At 44.0% G+C, this 15,236-nt stretch overlaps 1 protein-coding gene across 2 annotated transcripts in view; it reads right to left on the bottom strand.

Moving 5' to 3' along the window:
• Positions 1-408: 408 nt before the first annotated feature.
• The window catches only part of LOC144692905 (G-protein coupled receptor 68-like), a 53,760-nt gene continuing 38,932 nt past the window's right edge, over positions 409-15,236 (bottom strand). Inside the window, exons 1-2 of one of the 2 annotated variants that reach the window (XM_078562011.1) lie at positions 8,931-8,954; positions 409-1,555 (exon numbers count right to left, since the gene is read on the bottom strand). In XM_078562011.1, the coding sequence (XP_078418137.1) occupies positions 480-1,427 (948 nt within the window). In that variant the 5' untranslated portion in view covers positions 1,428-1,555; positions 8,931-8,954 and the 3' untranslated portion in view covers positions 409-479. Of the gene's footprint in view, positions 1,556-8,930; positions 8,955-15,236 lie in introns of those variants that run through there. The other variant, XM_078562013.1, reaches the window with a different exon arrangement.

Here is a 15,236-nt window from a genome sequence, read left to right as displayed (position 1 = left end):
TGCACACAATGTACTCACTGGCTAGACTGAAGCTAAACCTCGCTTGAGGATTGTGTGGTTGGACTTTATCAGAGAGGTGTCAGTCCCTCCAGCTGTCAGAATAGGGAGCTTCATACTCAGTGTTGCCCCACTGTTTGACTCCCCATCACCTTGTCTATCTCAGTATGGGTAGTAGAGACATTAATATTGAGGGGAGTCCAACCAGGATTAAAATGTTTCAATAATTTCATGCCAAACAGCTCAGGAATGACAATGGAATAATCTTTGGATCAGGCAGCAAGGGAGGGGTGAAAATGTTTCGAGAGAACACAAAACGGACAATAGCAAATTAGCAGCATCACTGCTATTTCTACTCCAAAATCTAGACCAATAATATCTCCTTCTGTGACTTGGTGACAAATTTTGTTTGATAATGCTGCAGTCAAGCGGCTTGCGAAGGAGAATGGTAAGGAAAAACGAGCTTGAGGACAGTATCGGAATTATTTCAAACTGGGCATTTCATATTCGGTTTGTTTTCTCGTTCTGCAAGGAATGAGATTTGTAACAGGATCCAGAAACCTGGTTAACCAGCCGTGTGAATTCTCAGATATAAAGCAGTACAAGATGGGATCAGCCACACAGTTTAAACTCATCAGCAGAACTCCAAAATGGTAAAGCTCAAAAACATTGTCAGCAAATTTACATTCATACTCGAATATTGTTCGAATCATCAGGAGAATGTGATAAGGAGCAAAACAAACCAGGAAAATTATGATGGACGCAGAAACCAATTTTTTTATTCTTAATTTCCTCTCTCCTTGAAGCCCACGGACCTTATGGACAACTGTCAGCACTTTATAGTAAGCGCAAATGAATAAAATCAAAGGGAGGAAGAACCCAATAGAGAGCTTGTAAATATTTAAATATCTGTCTTCCGACTGCATAGGATAATGTTCGAAACACAAGGTGTCATTCTCATTGTCTTTACTGAGAACCTGGGAGTGTATGTAAAAGCCGCAAGCAGGAATCTCCTTGATCCAGATGAGAACACTGATGAACACTGCAGCCTTCCTGGTGTGTAAGAATTTAAATTTCAGAGGGTAGGCCACAGCGAGGAAGCGATTAATGGAGATGAAGCAGAGGAAGCCAATGCTGATGTAGATATTCTGGTAGAGGAACAGACCACTGAGTAGGCAGAGTGTCCGGGAGAGGACCCAGTCATCGTGCTGCAGCGTATACTGAACCCAGAAGGGCAAGGAAATGAGATACAACAGGTCTGAGATGGTCAGATTACAGAGATAGACTCCCAGCTCGTTCCTCTGTCTGATCTGCAGGTAGCTGTGATACAGGGACAGGAGATTAGTCGGGAGGCCGATGATGAAGACAGCAATGTAGACCGTGGGAAACAGGATTTGGTGGATACTGTGGTCGATAGTACAGTTGGTCATCGTTCAACACAAAACTGGAACTTTTCATCAGGTAAGTATATTGCTCACGCTCCTCTGAGATGCAGCTTTTGTGATTTCAAACCATTTAATATTTTATATTTAATTGTTTTTTGCTGAAACTTGTCTCCCTAAGGTAAAAACAGAGGGGTTATGAAACAATATAGTCATGGAACTTTAATGCACAGAAGGAGGCCATTTGGCCCGTTGTTTCAGTGTCAGCTCTCTAAAGGATCCATCCAACCTGTCCCCTACACCTGCCCATTCCCCGATACTATTTCAATTTTTAAAACATATTTATATTTGTTACATTTCTGGTATTTTTGTGTTCAAGTCTCAGCCTTCTGACTCTCTGCTGGGAGGTTTGATGCCTCACTGACAACCCTCTGAGTTAAAAATACTCATAATGTCTCCATTAATGCAATTTTTCTATTATTCATTATTGAATGTGGCTGTCGCTAGCAAGGGCAGCATTTATTCCCCATCCCTAATTGTCAGTGAGAAGGTGGTGTTGAGCTGCTTTCTTGAACCGCTGCAGTCTATGTGGTGAAGGTACACCCATCAGTGCTGTTAGAGAGGGAGACCAGGATTTTGACAGTGGGGGAATGGCAATGTATTTCCAAATCAGGATGGTGACTGCATTGGAGGAGAATGTGCAGATGGTGACGTTCGCATGCACCTGCTGCCCTGGCCCTTCTAGATCAGGCTTGTCCAACCCACTGCCCACAGCCCCAATCCGGCTCGACATGCCTCTCTATCAGGCCTGCAGACTCCCCCCTGATGTAAATACAGGTAAGTGGAAGTGACAGATCTGCAAGAAGCTACTCCTAAAATCCCTGGCCATTTCTCTCCCGCGTTTGCTGCTGATTGGCTCACCAGAGCACTTCAGAGGAACAGTCTGTAATTGGAGCAGCAGTGACCAGTGTAAAAGTGAGTGCCCATGGTGTGCTCTCTCTCCATTTTTGTCTGCACTCTCTCTCTCACCCGCCCACCCAGGCACTGCCCCTAAAGGAGCACAGTGGTCAAGATGGTGGAGCGGGCAGGGGCGGCCACAAGAAACAGCAGTGGTAGCAACAGTGCCCACCCAGCTCCCCCCCACCACCCCATCCGGGACAGAAGGAGTCTCAGACAGGGCGGAATGAGAAAGTTCATTTTGGCACCTTCATAACTAGCCTAAGTTCCTCCTTAGTGGCAAAATGTCCAAACCTCGCAGGCCTGGGGGTGTAGTGACTGAGTCTGTGAGTGTGTGTGCCTGCCTGCCTACATATGTGTGTATGAGAGAGAGTGAATGTGTGTGTGTGTGTTTGTGTGTGCGTGTGTGTGTGTAAGTGTATAAGAGGTCGAACCCTGAGACTGTGAGTGAGCTGGGCACAGACGCCTTTCTCCTCTTCCTCCTTCCTCCCCTAAAACCTATCAAAAAAGCCGGCCAGAAGAGGAGGAAACCCCAGGCTGAAAGGCACTGCATTTCCGACCCTGACTTTCAAATGGATCCTGCCAAGGCCAGCTCAGAATTTGTGCCACCAGAGGCGAACACAAGGTCAGTGTTAGTTAAAATCAACTCCTTAGCTTGGCCCAGACCACTCCCCCTTCCCTGGTGACCAGCGCTTGGAGCCAAATCTCTCTCCTCCTGGCTCTGCTTCCGAAGCAAAGAAGGCAAAAAAGGTTTTATCAGTTAGCCTTGCTGCTTGGCACTTTGTAATGGTCTGTCTTATTAATTACTTCTTTTTAATTATCAATTTATTGCTTTGACATTGTCCTGTTTCTAAATTAACGTTTAACGTTGCGCCAAACCTCATTTTTCCAAAACTTGATCATTGGACCCATGAGTGAGAAAAAAATTGAAATCTGACCCCGCACGCGAAAAGGTCGGATACCCCTGTTCTAGGTGGTAAATGTCCGGCTTTGGGAGGTGTGAAGACATGTCAAGGTACAGTGCACCCTGTGGATGGTGCACACTCCTGCCGCAAAGCACCAGTGGTGGATCACTCTGTTAATGAATAACATGCCAGATCAAATGGGCTGAAATTTTTTTATTCATTCAAGGGATGTGGGCTTCGCTGCCTGGGCCTATTGCCCATCCCTAATTGCCCCTTGAGAAGGTGGTGGTGAGCTGCCTTCTTGAACCGCTGCAGCCCATGTGGTGTAGGTAGACCCACAGAGCTGTTAGGGAGGGAGTTCCAGGGTTTTGATCCAGTGGCAGTGGAGGAACGGCGATATATTTCCAAGTCAGGATGGTGAGTGACTTGGAGGGGAGCGTCCAGGTGGTGGTGTTTCCATGTGTCTGCTGCCCTTGTCCTTCTAGATGGTAGCAGTCGTGGGTTTGGAAGGAGCCTTGGTGAGTTCTTGCAATGCATCTTGTAGATGGTACATACTGCTGCCACTGTGTGTCGGTGGTGGAGGGAGTGAATGTTTGTGGGAGGGATGCCAATCAAGCGGGCTGCTTTGTCCCGGATGGTGTCGAGCTTCTTGACTGTTGTGGGAGCTGCACTCATCCTGGCAAGGGGAGAGTATTCCATTACACTCCTGACATGTGCCTTGTAGATGGTGGGCAGGCTTTAGGGAATCAGGAGGTGAGTTACTTGCCACAGGATTCCTAGCCTCTGACCTGCTCTTATATCCACGGTATTTATATGGCTAGTGTAAAGGAAATATCTTTTTTTTTTCCCTTAGTATTACTGTGGGATACTTAAAGCAGGCTTATGGGGACTGTGGTGTGTGTGTGTGTGTGACTAATTTAATTAAACTAAAGATGGTCAGGCTGCAAGGTTTGAATCATCAAAGGTGTTAAAGTGTAAAAGCAGGCATTTTGAAATCGAGATAGGTGGGCTAAGATGATGAAGTCCCAATAGATGCGGTGTGAATGAAATTTGCATCTGTAAATAAGTTGAGGGGTTGTTTGATTTTCAAAGGGACATGATAAGATATTTTACAACTGGCAAAATTAATCAGGCAAAGTTACTAAGTTTATTTTCCTGAAAGTGCCGGCCATAACAACAGCATTAAATATTTTTATATTCTGGGAAAAGGAACTTCCAAAACAAGGGTGAAACAATGGGATTTATAGATCAAAAGGGAGAAAATGTATTGAAAGAAAGATGGAAAGCTGTATGGGGTGGCCGTGTGAGATCTTGGAAAGATGGACTGTGTGAAACAGACCTGTGAAAAACAGCCTCTAACCACCCCAGAGAATTGTTGGCTTGTTTCAGGGAACAGGTTTTGTTAAAAGCTTGGGATTCGAGTGTCGAGTAAGAGGGAGAGAGAAACCGTGAAATACCTCCATGATAGGAACAGTGGATGCCTTGAGGTAATATTACTTGATGTTTTATAGATTAAGAGTCTATTTGGATTGTTGACGAAAAGGGTGTTTATTTTGAAGTCTAGTTAAGTAGAAATATTTTTGGGAACTGTTATAAGGCTAAGTTTAACTGTGTAACTGTAATCTTGTGTGTTTAACTTTTTATTTTCATTTGTTAATAAATGTTTTAATTTAATCTTTAAAATCTCCAAAGGTGGTAGTGGGCTCTTTACTTCTGATTTCAATGCACAACAATTTCCTTAAGAAATACAAATTGGTAAATTGCTGTGATAGCTTGGCCAAGTTTCCCTTTTGGATTTGGTCAGTCTAGCAAATACCACCTGCCATATCACAACACTAGTCCTGTTCAGTTTCTGCTCAATGGTAACCCCCAGGATGTTGAGAGGGGAGTATTCAGCAATGTTAATTGCCATTGAACGTCATGAGGCTATGGTTAATTTCTCTCTTGTCAGAGATTGTTATTGCCTAACACTTGTCTGACCCAAATGTTACTTTCCACTTGTTAGCCCAAGCCTGGATATTGTCCAGGTCTTGCTACATTTGGACATGGACTGTTTCAGTATCTGAGGAGTCACGAATGGTGCTGAACATTGTGTAATCACCAGCAAACATTGATTAAGCAGCTGAAGATGGTTGGGCCTTGGACACTAACCTGAGGAACTCCTGTTGCTATGTCCTGGAGCTGAGATGACTGGCCTCCAACAACCACAACCGTCTTCCTTTGTGCTAGGTATGACTCCAACCAGTGGAGAGTTTTCCCCCTGAGTTTCATTGACTCCAGTTTTGCTAGGGCTTCTTGATGCCACACTTGATCAAATGCTGCCTTGATGTCAAGGGCAGTCACTCTCACCTCACCTCGGGAGTTCAGCTCTTTTGTTGATGTTTGAACCAGGGTTGTAATGAGGTCAGGAGCTGAGTGGCCCTGGCTGGACTCCAACTGAGCATTAGTGTGCAGGTTATTGCTAAGCAAGTACCACTTGATGGCACTGTTGATGACTCCTTCCGTCACTTTACTGATGATCGAGAGTAGACTGGGGGTGGTGGTGGTGTAAAGAAATTTTTTTTTTCCAATATTACTGTGGGATGCTGTGAAGCAGGTTTGTGGGGCTGTATTGTGTGTGTGTGTATGTGTGTGTGTGTGTGTGTGAGTGTGAGTGAATAATTTAATTGGACTGAAGACAGTCAGACTGCAAGGATTAAATCATTAGACACGTTTGAAGTGGTGATGAACGAGCTAAGATGGGATACCAATAGATTCAGCATAAATAGGAATTAGGAGATAAATGAGGAGTGAAATTTCATTATTGAATTTCAAAGAGAGAAGAAAGGAAGTTTTACAACTGGCAGAGATTGTAACTAAATAAATAATGCAAAGTTATTAAGTTTATTTTTCCCAAACATAGTGGTCATAAAGACAACATGAAAGATTTTTAGATTCTGAGAAAGATAACTATCAAAAGAAAATTAAGTATAATGGGCAAAGATGAGAGGGGAAAAATATACTTAAGGAAAGATTGAAAGCTGTGTGCTGTGAGAGCACAGTCCTGTGAAGGAAGCAGCTTCTAGCCACCCCTGAGAAATATCTGGTTCTTCCAGAAAGCAAGGTTTTGTTACAAGCCTTGTATTTCCATTGTTGAGTGAGAGGGAGGGAGAAGCTTGTGAAATACCTCCCTTATAGCAAGTGTATGCCTTGAGGTAATATTACTGGATGTTGTATAGATTAAGAATCTATAGAAACGTTTGCCTAGAAAAGGGTGTTTATTTGTGAGCCTAGCTAAGTAGAAATCTTGTGGAAAATGTTATAAGACTAAATTTAACTGTGTATTGTGTCTGTGTATGTGTGTGAGAGTGAATAATTTAACTAGACTGAAGAGAGTCAGACTGCAAGGATTAAATCATTAGACACATTTGAAGTGGTGATGAACGAGCTAAGATGGGATACCAATAGATTCAGCATAAATAGGAATTAGGAGATAAATGAGGAGTGAGTTTTAGTTATTGAATTTCAAAGAGAGAAGAAAGGAAGTTTTGCAACTGGCAGAGATCATAGCTAAATAAATAATGCAAAGTTATTAAGTTTATTTTTCCCAAACATAGTGGCCATAAAGACAACATGAAAGAATTTTAGATTCTGAGAAAGATAACTTTCAAAAGAAAGTTAAGAACAATGGACAAAGATGAGAGGGGAAAAATATACTTAAGGAAAGATTGAAAGCTGTGTGCTGTGCGAGCTCAGTCCTGTGAAGGAAGCAGCTTCTAGCCATCCCTGAGAAATATCTGGTTCTTCCAGAAAGCAAGGTTTTTTTTACAAGCCTTATATTTCCATTGTTGAGTGAGAGGGAGGGAGAAGCTTGTGAAATACCTCCCTTATAGCAAGTTTATGCATTGAGGTAATATTACTGGATGTTGTATAGATTAAGTATCTATAGGGACTGTTGCCTAGAAGAGGGTTGTTTATTTGTGAGCCTAACTAAGTAGAAATCTTGTGTGAAATGTTATAAGACTAAATTTAACTGTGTAACTGTAATTTTGTGTGTTTAAATTGTCTTTTCTTTTCTAAATAAATTTTTTAATATTTAAAATCCCCAAAAGTGGTAGTGGAATCTTTACTTCTGACGTCAGTACACATACCTTCTCGTAATAAATGCAAATTGCAAAATCATTGTGATAGCCTGACCAAGTTTCTCTTTGGGATTTGGTTAGCCCAGCAAATACCACCTGCCATATCATCACAGGAATTAATGGGCTGGATTGGATTTGTCCTGCTTTGTGCATGCAGAATATAACTGGGCAATTTTCCAGAATTCCAGGTAGATGCCAGTGTTGTAGCTGCACTGAAACAGCTTGGCTAGGGGTGTGGCAAGTTCTGGTGCACAAGTCTTAAGTTCTATTGCTGGAATATTGTCAGATCCCATAGCCTTTGCAGTATCCAGTGCCTTCAGACATTTCTTGATATCAAGTGGAGTGAATCAAATTGACTGAAGACTGGCATCTGTGATGCTGGGGACCTCTGGAAGAAGCCAAGATGGAGAATGTTGCAAATGCTTCTGCCTTATCTTTTGCACTAATGTGCTAGGCTCCCCCATCATTGAGGATGGGGATATTTGTGGAGCCTCCTCCTCCAGTGAGCTGTTTAATTATCCACTGCCATTCACGACTGTCAAGCTTAGATCTGATCTGTTGGTTCTATAATCTTAGCTCCATCTATCATTTGCTATTTATGCTGTTTGGCATAGAAGTAGCCCTGTGTTGTAGCTTCACCAGGTTGCCATCTCATTTTTAGCTATGCCTGGTGTTGCTCCTGGCATGCCCTCCTGCACTCTTCATTGAACCACGGTTGATCCCCATGGTGGTAATGGTAGAGTGGAGGATATGCTGGGCCATGAGGCTACAGGTTGTGTTTGAGTTCAATTCTGCTGCTGATGGCCCACAGCGCCTCATGGTCACCCAGTCTTTAGTTGCTAGATTTATTAGAAATCTATCCCATTTATCATGATGGTAGGGCCACATAACACGATGGAGGATATCCTCAATGTGAAGATGAGCCTTTGTTTCCACAAGGAGTGTGTGGTACTCCAGCAACAATACCACTACACCATCACCTCCCCCATTGTCCATAGTTCTGGAATGCCCATGCCTTATCCCTCACCCTGCCCCATTGGCCTATTACCTCTGTCCTTGCCCATTTCTCTCAGCTCGTTCCCCCAAGATATCTAATTTAAAGTTCTAATCCTTGTCATTAAATCTCTTCCTGGCCTCACCCCTCCTTTTCTCACCATCTTCCTGCAACGCAACCCTAGTGCCGACTGAACTCGCCGTTCCTCCGACTGTGACCTCTTGTGTACTCACACCACCACTGGGAGCTCTGCTTTCAGATGTTAAGCTCCTGAACTCTTTGAATTCCTTCCCTAAAACCCACTGTCTGCCTTCATTGACTTTAATGGAGAGTAAAACCAGGTGAAATGTTAAACCAGGGTTGTACAAAACTCCACCCGGTCAATTTCCCGCTGGTTGGGTTAGGGGGAAACCGACGCCTCTGCAGTTTACTAACTTCTGTAAAGAAACTTTTTAAAAGTCACTCAAACATTATTTCTCCATTTACTTTGTCTTCTCTCTGTCCCTTTGTGCCCAACACTTGATTTCCTCCCCTGAGCTTCTCGAGAAATAGAGAAAAGAAATGGAACACCTACCTCTCCAAAAATTGAGCGATTTGAACTTTGGGGAGGCTGCAAGACATCGACATTGGAAAGCAGGCACACATCCCCGTGTTCATTCTGCAATGTTCGCGATTTTAAGGTCAATTTGTGGAGCTGGCAAAAGGAAATTCCTCTTAACATTTCAGCACCTCAACCCCTGAGTGCAGGGGGATCGCGGGTTTTCCGCTGCAATCGACACAATGAGAAACAGACAGAAATTTTCAAGGAAACCTGATTCATACCCTGCCCCCACCCCCTAACCGGTCAAGAGCAGACTTGCCACCTGGAAACAAGGAGATGGACAAGAAAATACCTGTAGCAGGAATTTGAACGTGTTTCACATTAAGAATGTTGTTTTGGCGAACAGAATCGTTTTTGTATTTCACAATTAATAGAGCTTGCATCTTATTAAAAATGTAATACTTGGATTTTCAATCCAGGTCATCACTTCCCCCAAATATTCCTCAACTGACCTAAACTGTGGACACTGCCACAGTTCATGGATGTCATGTCCTGGTATATTGCAAACTTTCAGTCAATACTTTTAAACATTCGATGCAGAATATTAAAATGGCTGCTGAAAATCCAGTTACTAGTACTGTTAGGAAGGGAGTTCCAGGATTTTGACCCAGCGGCAGTGAAGGAACAGCGAAATATTTCCAAGTCAGGTTGTAAATGACTTGCAGGGGAACTTCCAGGTAGCGGTGTTCCCATCTATCTGCTGCCCTTGTCCTTCTAGATGGTAGTGGACGTGGGTTTGGAAGGTGCTGTCGAAGGAGCCTTGGTGAATTTCTGCAGTGCATCTTGTAGGTGGTACACACTGCTGCAACTATGCGTTGGTGGAGGAGGGAGTGAACGTTTGTGGGTGTGGAGTCAATTAAGCTAACTGCTTTGTCCTGGATGGTGTCAAGCTTTTTGAGTGTTGTGGGAGCTGCACTCATCCAGGCAAGTGGGGAGTATTCCATCACATTCCTGACTTTTGCCATTAGATGGTGGACAAGCTTTGGGGAGTGAGGAGGTGAGTTACTCATCGCAGGATTCCTAGCCTCTGACCTGCTCTTGTAGCCACAGTATTTATATGGCTAGTCCAGTTCAGTTTCTGGTCAATGGTAACACCCCAGGATGTTGATAGTAGGGGATTCAGTGATGGTAATGCCACTGAACATCAAGGGGTGATGGTTAGACTCTCTCTTGTTGGAGATGGTCATTGCCTGATACTTGTGTGGCGCGAATGTTACCTGCCACTTGTCAGCCCAAGCCTGGCTATTGTCCAGGGTTAATACATTTGGACATGGACTGCATCAGTATCTGAGGAGTTGCGAATGGTGCTGAACATTGTGTAATCATCAGCGAACATCCCCACTTCTGACCTTATAATGGAAGGAAGGTCGTTGATGAAGCAGCTGAAGATGGTTGGGCCAAGGACACTACCCTGAGGAACTCCTGCAGTGATGTCCTGGAGCTGAGATGATTGACCTCCAACAACCACAACCATCTTCCTTTGTGCTAGGTATGACTCCAACCAGTGGAGAGTTTTCCCCCTGATTCCCATTGACTCCAGTTTTGGTAGGGCTCCTTGATGCCACATTCAGTCAACTTCAGCCTTGATGTCAAGGGATAAAAATAAACATTTTCTATGTTTATGCAGGAGTAGGCCATTTGGTCCTTCGAGCCTGCTCCGCCATTCATTATGATCATGGTCATCCTACTCAATAGCCTGCTCTCTCTTTCTCCCCATATCCTTTGATCCCTTTCACCCCAAGAGCTATATCTAACTCCTTCTTGAAAACATACAATGTTTTGGCTTCAACTACTTTCTGTGGTAACGAATTCCAGAGGCTCACCACTCTCTGGGTGAAGAAATTTTTCCTCATCTCAGTCCTAAATGGTCTACCCCGTATCCTCAGACTGTGACCCCTGGTTTTGGACTCCCCCACCATCTGGAACATCCTTCCTGCATCTACCCTGTCTAGTCCTGTTAGAATTTTATAGGTTTCTTTGAGATCCCCCCTCATTCTTCTGAACTCCAACAAACATAATCCTAACCGACTCAATCTCTCCTCATATGTCAGTCCCGCCATCCTAGGAATCAGTTGGGCAAACCTTCGCTGCACTCCCCCTATAGCAAGTACATCTGTTTCCCAAGTGCTCAGCTATTAAATCTTTTATAATGGTCTCTAGAATTTTCCCCACTACCGACGTCAGGCTGACTGGTCTATAATTCCCTGTTTTCACTCTACCTTCCTTTTCAAATAGTGGCGTTCCATTAGCTACCCTCCAATCTGTAGGAACTGTTCCAGAGTCTGTAGAATCTCGGAAGATGACCACCAATGCATCCACTATTTCTAGGGCCACTTCCTTAAGTACTCTGGGATATAGATTATCGGGCCCTGGGGATTTATTGGCCTTCCGTCCCAACAATTTCCCCAACACCATTTCCCTATTAATACTGATTTCTTTCATTTCCTCCCTGTCACTAAACCCTGTGTTCCCCAACATTTCTGGTATGTTATTTGTGTCCTCCTTTGTGAAGACAGAACCAAAGTATGTATTTAGTTGGTTAGCCATTTCTTTGTTCCCCTTTATAAATTCCCCTGTTTGTGACTGTAAGGGACCTACATTTGTCTTCACCAATCTTTTTCTCTTCACATACCTGTAGAAACTTTTACAGTCAGTTTTTATGTTCCCCACAAGCTTACTCTAGTACTCTGTTTTCATCAATTCGTTGGTCCTCCATTGTTGAATTCTAAACTGCTCCCAATCCTCAGGTCTGTTGTTTGTTCTGGCCAATTTGTATGCCTCTTCCTTGCAGCTAATACTTTCTCTAATTTCCCATGTAAGCCATGGTTTGGCCACCTTTCCTGTTTTACTTTTGCGCCAGACAGGAATAAACAATTGTTGCAGTTCACCCATGCGCTCTTTGAATGTTTGCCATTGCCTATCCACCGTCATCCCTTTAAGTAACGTTTCCCAATCCATCATAGCCAACTGGCACCTCATACCATCGTAGTTTCCTTATTAAGATTCAGGACCCTAGTCTCAGAATCAACTACGTCACTCTCCATCTTGATGAAGAATTCTATCATGTTATGATCGCTCATCCCCAAGGGGCCTTGCACAACTAGAATGCCAATTATTCCATCCTCATTACACAATATCCAGTCTAGGATGGCCTGTTCTCTGGTTGGTTCCTCAATGAATTGTTCCAGAAAAATACCCCATATACACTCCATGAATTCTTCCTCCACGATATTGTTAACAATTTGATTTGCCCAATCTATATGCATATTAAAGTCACCTATAATTACAGATGTTCCTTTATTGCACGTGTCTCTAATTTCCTGTTTAATGCCATTCCCAACATTACCACTACAGTTTGTGGGTCTATATACAACCCCCACTAATGTTTTTTGCCCCTTAGTGTTTCTCAGCTCTACCCATACAGATTCCACATTGTCGGAGCTAATATATTTCCTCACTATTGCGTTAATTTCCTCTTTAACCAGCAATACAACTCCACCGCCTTTTCCTTTCTGTCTGTCCTTCCGAAGGACTGAATACCCCTGGATGTTCAGTTCCCATCCCTGGTCACCCTGCAACCATGTCTCCGTAATCCCGACTATATCATAACTTCTTACATCTATTTGCACGGTTAAATCATCCACTTTATTGTGAATGCTCCTCACCTTAAGGCACAAAGCCTTAAGGCTTGCCTTTTTAACATTACTTGTCCCGTTCCCACTATGTTTCACTGAGGCCCTGTTTGATTCTTGCCCTTGATTCCTTTGCCTATCATTTTTGTTATTCCCCTTTCTGTCTTTTGTTCTTGTCCTTGATTCCCCCTCCTCTGACTCCTTGTATAGGTTCCCATCCCTCTGCCATTTTAGTTTAAACTCTCCCCAACCACTCTAGCAAATGTCCCCCCTAGGACATCAGTCCCGGTCCTGCCCAATTATAACCCGTCCAGTTTGTACCGGTCCCACCTCCCCCAGAACCGGTCCCAATCTCCCAGGAATCTGAAACCCTCCCCCTCACACGACCTCTTCAGCTACGAATTCATCTGATATATTCTGCTATTTCTACTCTGACTAGCAAGTGGCACTGGTAGTAATCCTGAGATCACTAAGTTTGAGGTCCTACTTTTCAACTTACTTCCTAACTCCCTATATTCTGCTTTTAGGACCTCATCCCTTTTTTTATCTATGTCATTTGTACCAATGTGTACCACGACCACTGGCTGTTCACCCTCCCCTTTCAGAATGTCCAGTAGCCGCTCTGAGACTTCCTTGACCCTAGCACCAGGGGGGCAACATACCATCCTGGAGTCTCGTTTGCAGCCACAGAAATGCCTATCTATTCCCCTTACAGTTGAATCCCCTATACCCATTGCATTCCCACACTTTTTACTCCTCCCCTGTGCAGCAGAACCAACCGTGGTACAACGAATTTGGCCGGTGCTGCTTTCCCCTGAGAGGCCATTCCCCTCAATAGTATCCAAAGTGGAATCTCTGTTTTGCAGGCGAACCCTGCACTGCCTGCCTAGTCATCTTACTCTGCCTGGTGGTCTCCAGTTCCCTTCCTGCCTGTGGACTCTTAGCCTGCGATGTGATCACCTCTCTATACATGCTATCCATGATACTCTCCACCTTGCGGATGCTCCACTGTGTCCCCAGCCGCTGCTCCAGCTCCAAAACCTGGGCTTCCAGGAGCTGCAGCTGGAGACACTTCCCACACACAAGCTTGCCCCGGGCACTGGAAATGTTCCCAGCTTCGCTCAGACAGCAGGAGGAGCACATCACAGCTAGGAGCTCTCCTGCCATGACATACCCCTTTAAATTAAATTAAACCTTTTGGAAGATACTTAATTTCAAAGAATATCAAATTATCTCGGGCCCTTCTTCCCTGCTCCTCGTTGTTACAGAATATAGCCCTTACAAGCGATGATCTACAAAATAAGACCTTAAAAACTATAAGCAATAAAAGTAGTAAATGCTTACCCGGCCATACTCACGGCACTCAAAGGATCACCTCGTTCCCACCTCACCAAACTCCCTCAGTCACCACTGCTCTCCCAGCACCTTCACCTCCCGAATCCTCTCGAGCTTCTCTTCAACTTCCTACTCCTCTCGCGCTCCTTTTCAACTCCCGATTCCTCTCACGCTTCTCTTCAACTCCTGAACCCACTCGCGCTCCTAGCCTCTGACCTGCTCTTGTAACCACAGTATTTATATGGCTAGACCAGTTCAGTTTCTGTTCACTGGTAACCCCAGGATGTTGATAGTGAGGGATTTAGCAATCATGATGCCATTGAATGTCAAGAGGTGATGGTTGGATTTTCCCTTATTGGAGATGGTTAGTGACTGGTACTTGTGTGTTATGAATGTTACTTGCCACCGGTCAGCCCAGGTCTAGATATTGTCTGGGTATATTTCTCAATGCTGTGTATATCTCACAATGCCAGGTGTATCTCACAATGCCGGGTGTATCTCACAATGCCAGGTGTATCTCACAATGCTGGGTGTATCTCACAATGCTGGGTGTATCTCACAATGCTGGGTGTATCTCACAATGCTGGGGATAGCTCACAATGCTGGGTATATCTGACAATGCTGAGTATATCTCACAATGCTGGGTATATCTCACAGTGCTGGGTATATCTCACAGCCTTGGGGATATCTCACAGCGCTGGGGATATCTCACAGCGCTGGGGACATCTCACAGCGCTGGGGATATCTCATAGCGCTGGGGATATCTCACAGCGCTGGGGATATCTCACAGTGCTGGGGATATCTCACAGTGCGGGGATATCTCACGATGCTGGGGATATCTCATAATGCTGGGTATATCTCACAATGCTGAGTTTATTTCCTGCTGAAAATACAAAGCCTGTGTAATGACTTCCTGGTTTTATTTCAGATTTCCAGCACCTGCAGTTTTGTACTTTTATTTTCTGTGTAATGACTTATTTTAACATCATCGATTTATAATCAGGGACTTTCTGGAGTTGCTGTGCCACATTCCCTTCAGCTATTGGTCAACATTTTATTACATTACAAATCTGTTCTACCATTCACTGAGATCATGAGATTTTGTCTGACCTGTATCCCAACTTCATTCACCTGCCTTGATTCCATATCCCTTCATAACATTGGCTAATAGATCTAACGATCTAAGGATTATTAATTGAGCAAGGTTCTTGCTTTTTATGGAGCAGAGTTGCACACTTCTAGCAGCCTTTGTGTGCAAGCCTAGTTGATGTAAATCTTCCTCAATTTTCAGGCCAGTGTAAAAACGGGGTTG

The sequence above is a fragment of the Cetorhinus maximus genome, chromosome 18, assembly GCF_964194155.1.
Source record: "Cetorhinus maximus chromosome 18, sCetMax3.hap1.1, whole genome shotgun sequence".
In the NCBI taxonomy this organism is placed as follows: Eukaryota; Metazoa; Chordata; class Chondrichthyes; order Lamniformes; family Cetorhinidae; genus Cetorhinus; species Cetorhinus maximus.
This window is presented reverse-complemented; position numbering and strand designations above follow the sequence as displayed.